The sequence below is a fragment of the Astatotilapia calliptera genome, chromosome 23, assembly GCF_964374335.1.
Source record: "Astatotilapia calliptera chromosome 23, fAstCal68.1, whole genome shotgun sequence".
In the NCBI taxonomy this organism is placed as follows: Eukaryota; Metazoa; Chordata; class Actinopteri; order Cichliformes; family Cichlidae; genus Astatotilapia; species Astatotilapia calliptera.
In genome coordinates, this window is record NC_137443.1 from 1,593,073 (window position 1) to 1,601,770 (window position 8,698).

The 8,698-nt window shown below is 43.1% G+C and overlaps 1 protein-coding gene across 1 annotated transcript; it reads right to left on the bottom strand.

Annotated features, from left to right (window-relative positions):
• Nucleotides 1-4,821: 4,821 nt before the first annotated feature.
• LOC145424578 (E3 SUMO-protein ligase ZBED1-like) lies at nucleotides 4,822-6,833 on the bottom strand. Its single transcript, XM_080298000.1, has 2 exons — nucleotides 5,761-6,833; nucleotides 4,822-5,519 (listed from the first exon to the last, which is right to left on the bottom strand). Exons 1-2 carry the CDS (start codon nucleotides 6,831-6,833, stop codon nucleotides 4,970-4,972), a joined length of 1,623 nt encoding a protein of 540 aa, XP_080154126.1. The 3' UTR covers nucleotides 4,822-4,969.
• Between the last annotated feature and the right edge of the window lie 1,865 nt (nucleotides 6,834-8,698).

The window sequence follows — 8,698 nt, forward strand, 5'->3', positions numbered from 1 at the left end:
TTGGAAGTAGCGCTCTTTCTTCTCCAGCCAATTCACTTTGGATATAAATCTTTCCCGTTGCTTTTTTGTGGAGCGCAGTTTCTCTTCCAGCGCCACCTTTTCAGCCAGTGCCTGATTGTGTGCCGCTTTTACTTTGTGCCGGTCCACTGCTGTCTTTCTGTGGTTTTCCTGCTCTGTGCTTAGGGCCTTTTTGACGTCTTCAATTTTCTTTTTCAAAGAATCAACTTCGTCTTCAAGCATAGCCTTCATTTTCTTTTCCAAGGCCAGAGCTCTAATATTACTCTGGCATTTCTGCTTGATCGCCATATTCTGGGCCTTTTGGTCGTCTATCACTTTGCCCATTTGACCTTTCTCCTCTGTTAATTCTTTCATGTTTTTAACCATAAATTCATTTTCGTCTTGTAGCTTTGTATTATGCCACAAAACACCGTCAATCCAACACTGCGAGGATTGACGTTCTTCCTCGCGTTCCTTAACCGCATTGACGGTCACACCTCTACTATTTTTTACTGCCGTCTGCAGCTTTTCTATTTTGGAGTCATACATGTTGATCACCTCTTCTAACTTCCTGTCTGCAGCATTTGCTTTGTTTTCCAGTTTTTTAGTATTTTCCTGGTAAAACTGCTGCATCTGATTTTTTTCCTCTTTGTGGCGTTTCAATAATAATTCAACAACTTGGCTGTTGTGAAATTGCTGACGTGCCACCTTTTCTTTCTCTGTTTCCAGCAGTCCTTGCAGGACTTGGACTTCGTCCTCGTGTTTTTCTTTAAGCTCAGCCAGAGTTTTCTCCGTCTCTGCGCGGAACTTTACCAGAGCTTCGTGGTCATCTTTTATCGAGTCCAACCTGTCTGCGATGTTTGTCCTGTCATCCAAGACCGAACCCAGCAGCTTATTATTCTGCAAAAGTTCATTGTTTTCTTTTGTTAGATCCTCGATCCGTTTCTTATTGACTGTATGCAGGTTTTTGAAGTAGTCAAGCTCAGTTTTGAGCTTTTCAACCTCGTCGATCATTGGCTGCAGTCTTTGCTCGAACTGTCTGGCATATGTTTCTTTTTCTTTTTCACTTTTTTTAACCATTGTTTTCGAGAAATTAACATTTCTGTCTTTGTTAGCTTTCGAACTCATTTCTGCTTTTTTATGTGCTGTATCACTCCAACAAAACGATAGCTTAATGAATTCCCTTTGACAGCTGTCCTCTATTTATAGACTTGAACATCAAAGGATGAAAGGACTGTCACTATGACATCACCACGTTCTGTGACGTAACAGGGCTTTGGAGCGTGATGTCACGGGGGTGGGCGTGGAAAGGATTTTGGGGGTCTAAACAAAGCGTGTCTTTTTTTTAAAACTTTATTTAACAAACAATGAGTATACAACATACGAACAGATGAAGTATACAACAGAACATGAACACAAAAAGCCAAGGGTGAAAGAAAAAGGTAACAATTATAAGAATACACGCAAAAATTCACATACATATATTGTTGTGAGAGCCTTTTTGTTGGTGCAGTCTGATATTGATTGTATGTGCATGTGCACATCCTTAAAATAATGACAGAAATATGGTGTTTTGTTAGTAAACTTACATTTATGGATAAAAAATTTAGCTAAAAGTATTAAGAAATTTATCATAAAAAACATTTCTCATACTTCTTGGGGAACTTAAAGAAACAGAATAAAACATTTTCCCATCGTAAAGAAAACTCCCTTAAAATATGGACAATAACAAAGCTGCTAAATTCCTTCCAGAATCTCTGTGTAAAAGAACAGTACCAAAAAAGATGTGTCACCGTTTCTGGATGATCCCCACAGAAAGTACAATTAGTATTTATGTCCCTTTTGAATTTGACCATGTAGTGACTGGCTGGATAACATGTATGTCGAATTTTAAAAGAGACTTCTTTCACCTTATTTACAATCAAATATTTATGGGGGACCATCCAGACTGTCTTCCGCTTGATATCTGGAACACTGATTGGAAAATTATATAGTGCAATAAAGTCGTTGTAAGTAAGTAGTTGTCCCTCTTTACTAACCAGCTGAGCCACCAATAGGATCCCATTTTGGAGCCAAGTTTCCAGGAAAAGTGATTTATTTTTCTATAAAATATCTCTGTTGTTCCAGATAAGGTATTTGTGAGGTGAGAAGTTGTGTTTATAAATGAGGGTCCACGCTAAGAGGACCTGCTTATGGAAGGATGAAAGCTTTACAGGGACTTTCTCAACATTGTAATTACAATTTCAAATAAAAGTAAAGCCACCAAAACGAGAGAAAATGTGGTATGGTATAAAGTTCCAGATAGAGGTAGGGTTTTAAGAAAATGTTTGGCCCAATTAATTTTGAAAGTGTTATTTAAAGTAGAAAAGTCTAAGACGTTAAGCCCACCTGATTCGTACTTATTCATCACAACAGTTTTTCTAATATAGTGCGTACGGTTTTTCCATATAAAATTAAAGAGCATACGGTCAATATCTTTACTACTTTTCTTATCCAGATGTAAGGAGAGAGCAGCATATGTTCATCGGGATATCCCTTCAGCTTTAGTAATTAACACTCTACCTTTCAAAGACAAGTCCCTTGTTCCAAGATGGCGCCGCCGCGTATGGATGCCCCGGTGCTTCAGTGCGTTACTTCTGTTTTGTTTTTGTGCATAACTTCTGTGTCTGGGCACTCCTCTGGATATTCTTACACTAGAGAAGAGCTTCTTAACTACAGGACTACAACACCTGTGGATTTACTTCCAATATTTGTCGCATCTGCGGCAGATTTACTGCAGACTCTGATCAGGAAAGTGAGACGCCGAAAGCGAGGAAAGCGAGCCGGCGCACTCGTGCGTCTGAGGAGACGCGGACTGCGAACTGCTCTTCCTGGGATCTCCCTTTCCAACGTACGCTCACTCAGGAATGAGATGAACGAGCTGGCCCTGATGAGAAGCATGAACAGAGACGTTGCCTCCTCCTGTGTCTTGTGTTTTACGGAGTCGTGGCTCTGTGAGGACATCCCGGACAGCGCGCTCAAGCTGGAGGGCTTTCATCTGCTGCGCGCGGACCGGCAGGCCTCTCTCTCTGGTAAGACCACAGGTGGACGTGTCTGCTTCTACATTAATAGTGGCTGGTGCACAGATGTAACAGTGATTGCTCAGCACTGCTCTTCCTCTCTGGAATACCTTTTTATTCACTGCAAACCGTTTTATTCTCCGCGGGAGTTTGCTTCATTCATCTTGGCCGCTGTTTACATCCCGCCAGATGCGGATGCGCAGGCAGCTCAGTGCGCACTCGCGGAGCAGATACTGCACATGGAGCGGACATTCCCGGACTCTCTCATCATTGCTCTTGGGGACTTTTACAACACCCCCCTCCTCACCCCACACAAAAGAGGATTTCACACCACCTCCTCCCACCACAACCCTTCATATTCATGAAGCAGATGCGAGGAAGCGGTTTAAGAGTTTGAATGCTCGGAAAGCTCCCGGCCCAGACGGTGTGTCTCGTCTACTGGACGCAGCCGGAGGGTTCACTTGGTTGTTTGCTCTCAATAGAAGCTGAGCGCGTCTCCGTGTCTGTGCTGGTAAACGATACTGAGTCCCAGTGCTCAGTAAACTGTACACCTGACCGTTATTCTCCCACTGAATCCGGTGTGTCCACGGTCCAACACGTGCTCAACACGATGGTGCTGACCGGTGCCCAAACACACCAGAACACCAAATAAGTAAAATAACACAAACACGAACTTCTCCATGGCTCGTCGGGATGGCAACTGCTCCAAAAGTGACACATGAAATAGGCTGACATTTGAGTTTGACACGGGAGGTGAGGGGGTGTTTTGAATATGCTTGACTCCGTCACGAGGTTGCGCACAGCATCACCGGCAAGGGGGCTTGGTTTGAGAGGTTTTTGGCATCTGTGATGTGATTTACAACCATCCACCCATGTACAGCAAGAAGCCGCACTCACAACCGTGGGCATCAGCAAGTTGGTGAAATTTAAACAAAACAAAACAGCATTCCATCTGAAACTCTCTTATTGTACCCAAAATACAAATTTTAGTGATTACATGTGGCTTCATTAATTATGTTCAAACGGATGAATACATAACGCAAGTAATAACTTTATGATCAGTCAGTGAATGAAGGAGCTCAAGAGTGCAAATATAGTTGCAATAAAGTGACAAATATGCCCTTTTATGTCAAACAAAGACCGAAATAAGTGGCATCAGTGTGAGGATGAGAATGAGCGATCCAACCTCACACTGCAGATATCAGGGCAAAGCACAGTGGGGGGGGGGGGGGGGGGGGGGGGGGGGGGGGGGTTGCAGTCTGCGCGCACAAGAGGGCTAACAACGCTGTGAGTGACGGAATCCACCCAAACTGAGGAACAGCTTGTTCCCCAGAGCTGAAGCCTGCACTGTTTGCACTATAATATAATATAATATAATATAATATAATATAATATAATATAATATAATATAATATAATTAGGGCTGTCAAATGATTAAAATTTTTAATCAGATTAATCACAGCCTAAAAATTAATTAATCATGATTAATCACAACTCGAAATATGACCAAAATGTGTGCAAACATACGGACAGATAGCGGATTTTTACACACTTGTTAGTGTTATTTAATGCTAAGACCACGCTGAGTGGCCTGCGTTCACTCAGCGTGGTCTGACGTAGGCTGGGTGTTGTGCTGGAAGCGAATTAATCACAGCCTAAAAATTTATTAATCGCAACTCGAAATATATGTGTATATATGTGTATATATGTGTGTATATATGTGTAAAAATCGGGACAGATAGTGGTGTTTAACACACTTGTTTGTTTTATTTATTATTAATTGTGAGTACAAGCAGTACAAGCAGAACAGGGCTTCAAATAATTGTGAGGGATTTTTACTGAATGTTTTCCACCCGTTTAAATCTAGCACATTGTTTTATCCATATACATCTTCAAGTTCACAGAACATAGGCCTAATTCAACAGGCAAAATGTGGAGGCAGGAGTGGCCAGGTATCTGCGAGCAAGGCGGGCCAGCTGGCTGTGGGCTCCTGCATGAGCTGCCCACCACTGTAAGGGACAGTCCTCTAAGGCAGTGCAGGGCTCTGCTCTGTAGCGCTGTATGGCTCTGTCCTGCTGTACCTCCTCCTCTGACTCAGAGTCAGAGTCCATCTGCAGCAGGCTCAGCCTCTTCTTGGCTGGACCTTCTTCTGCAGTGTGTGATCTTCTAGGAGAGTCTTCATGCAGCATGCCTGCCAGTGTGGTCCACACTGCTTCTCTGTCAGTCTTGGGCACACTGCGTAGGTCTTTAAAACGTGGGTCCAGTGCAGTTGCGATCTGGAGCCATGCATAGTTGGTATGTTCCTGGCGGGAAGCAAGGTCTTCCTTAAACTTCTCTTTAAACCTCACCACATATGCAGGGTCCTCATCAGTTACTTCCATGACACGGCGCAGGTGGCAGAAGGCTGGTAGAACTACAGAGCAGGAGACGTAGGCCTCTCCTCCCAGCAGTTCAGTCACATATCTGCAGTGGAATACACACACACACACACACACACACACACACACACACACACACACACACACACACACACAGATAAGACAGCAAATTAAAAAAAGCTTTTCAATACTAGGTAATATTAATAAAATATTTGATTTCATTTATTTTTTAAATAAGACATTTTCATAATAACAAAACTGATTTAAGATGTATGTTTGATACATTTAATCTAAACCTACAATTATGGTCACAATGACAGGCTCACCTGCAGGGCTCTAGAAGTGTCTCCAGTCTCTGGAGTTTGTCCCACTCTGGAGGCGTCAGGAGGACAAGTTTATGCTTTTGTTTATCCAGAGTCGCGGTTACTGCAGTTTGGTTGCGGATCAAGCGCTTCACCATCTCCAGCGTGGAGTTCCAGCGCGTAGGCACGTCCTGGGCCAACGGCTCCTGCTTGCGCCCCAGTGACACCTGCTCTGCGTTCAGCTCTGCTGTGTTTGCTGGGCTGTGCTTAAAATGGCCAACAATTTTGCGGCATTTGGCCAGCGCAGTGACAAAGCCACTGTCTGCGAGACTCACTGTGATGCATCTCTGTAGAATGTGCGCGGTACACGGCATGTGATTGAATGGCATGATGCGAGCCGCGGCGATCATATTGCGCGCACTGTCCGTGCCTACTGTTGTCACCTTCTCCTCAATTCTCCACCTGCGAGCAACAGTCTGGAACTGCTCTGCACAAGCCTCCGCAAAGTGCCGCTCTTCCGTTTTCATTATAGTCAGCGCAAAGGATGTCAGACCCCAGGCTTCAGTGATTAAATGCGCAGTAACTCCCAGGTAATTGTCATTACTCAATGATGTCCAGTGGTCTCCTGTCAGAGCCACGCATTCTGTGTGAACTAAAGCCTCTTCTTTTTTCTTTTTCTCCGTTTCATACAGTTCGTGGATTCGAATTGTTATTGTGCTTCTCGCTGGGGGCTTGTAGGACGCGTCCTGAGATGCAACCTTTAAAACATCTGCAAAGCCCTTGTCCTCCACAATGCTTAGCGGTCTGCAGTCCTTTGCTATCCATTTGGCTATATTGTCGGTCAGTTTGTCCAAAGAAGACTTACCGAGTGGCCTGCGTTCACTAAGAGTGGTCTGACGCAGGCCGGGTGAAGCTGCTGCCCCGACAAACGCGTGTTTGGCATTAAGGTGGTATTTTAAGGTCGAATTTGAACGGTGAAATTGAAACTCTTTACTACAGTGAGTGCAAATTACAACGCGTTTGTTTATTGTCCCATCTATGTTCTTCTTGTATTTAAATTCCCCATCCAGAAGGCCATCCGCTTCCTGCTTCTCCATTTTCAGTGGCGCGGTAAACAAATCAAGTGGAATTATGGGAGCGACTTATCTGCGTGTTGCGCTAAATAGTTAAATATTCTAACGTAATTAATTCCAAAATTTAATTATCGCAATTAACGCGTTAATTTCGACAGCTATAAATATAATATAATATAATATAATATAATATAATATAATATATCATGTTGCTATTTAATGTTTTTTGTTCGTGTTGCAGCTGCTCTGTGAGCCAAGCTTTCGTTGTCTAAATTCAATGGCAATATATCTCTGCACCACACGATGGCGATAGATTCTCACAGACAGTCTGTGCTCTGCTTCCGCCACCAGTCATCTTTAAATCTTTTTTTTAATTCAATGAAACCTTTATTTAACTGTCCATCTCGCGGCATTACTTAAAAAAAATCATATTTAAATACAAAGAAGATTAAATACATGAACGACAGTAAATTGATAAAATAAGAGCAAATAAATATATTTACAAATGATAGCAACATCAATGGAATAAAAGCATGAACAGCAGCAGAAGGAGAAAGAGGCCTGTATCTACATTATTACTCTGGCAGCTCTCAGTCTCCATACAGACAGGACACGTTGCAGCGTAATTGCAGACAGGTGCGTGGGCCTGAGCTCCGCCCAGGCAGAATGACGAGTGGAAGAAAGCAGCAACACAATAAACATATGTAGCCTTGCGGAGCCGGCCGGGCAGACACCGAGACAGAGTGCAACGATTTTATACGTGACAACACACACAAAAAAACACACACAACAAAAATCAGAATGTGTTTGTGATTTGGATTTTTATTTAAAGGTGAAACCTTTTTTCTTTTCTTGTTTTGCCAGATTAGACATTTTGATTCATTTCATTTAGTTTTTTTGTTTTACTTTGATGCTATAATAGATGTTTTTAAAATGTAGTCATATTTAATACTATATTGCATCATGGCAAAACAACAGTCTCCTCAAGCTGCTTTATACTGTAAGGTAAAAACACTACAGTAAAAGCCAGAAAACCCCAACAATCCAATGATCCCCTTTGAGCAAGCACTAGGCGACAGTGGGGAGGAAAAACTCCCTTTAGGAAGAAACCTCCGGCAGAACCAGGCTCAAGAAGGGGCGGCCATCTGCTGCGACCGGTTGGGGGTGGGTGGGCAATCTCAGTCCACGAGGGCCGGTGTCCCTGCAGGTTTTAGATGTGTCCTCGAACCAACACAGCTGATTTAAACGGCTAAATTAGCTCCTCAACATGTCCTGAAGTTCTCCAGAGGCCTGGTAACGAACTAATCATGTGATTCAGGTGTGTTGAGCCAAGGTGAGATCTAAAACCTGCAGGGACACCGGCCCTCGTGGACTGAGAATGCCCACCCATGATATAGGGAGACAAGATGAAGTATACTTCTAATGGCCTATTTTAGCAGTTAATTTTTAACAATCAACTGGTGGTAATCCATCATCAGAATTGAGGAAAGGTGGTGTTGATGGAGACTCTACAGGAGGATTCACTGGGGAAGCCATACCTGCACTTCTGCCAGGGTGTCTTGGACGTACCTGAATAAATGTAGTTTTCCCTGGAAGTGGACGAGGATTAATCTGAGACGGAGTCTCCTCAGAACATCTCCCCATCATGCTTCTATGGTCCAACGATGCCAGCTTTTGTCCTTTCTGTTTTTCTAATTTAAGCTGGAGTTGAGCGTCTTTCACTCTAGATTTTAGATGACCTATCTCTTTTTCTTCATTGGCAGCCTTTTGGATAATCTGGTTCACTGGTCCAATGAGCTCCTCTCTTTGTCGGAATAAAGCGTACTCGGAAGACTTTACCATGTCATTGTACTGCTTTTTAAATGATTCCAGCTCCCGTGTTTTAGCTA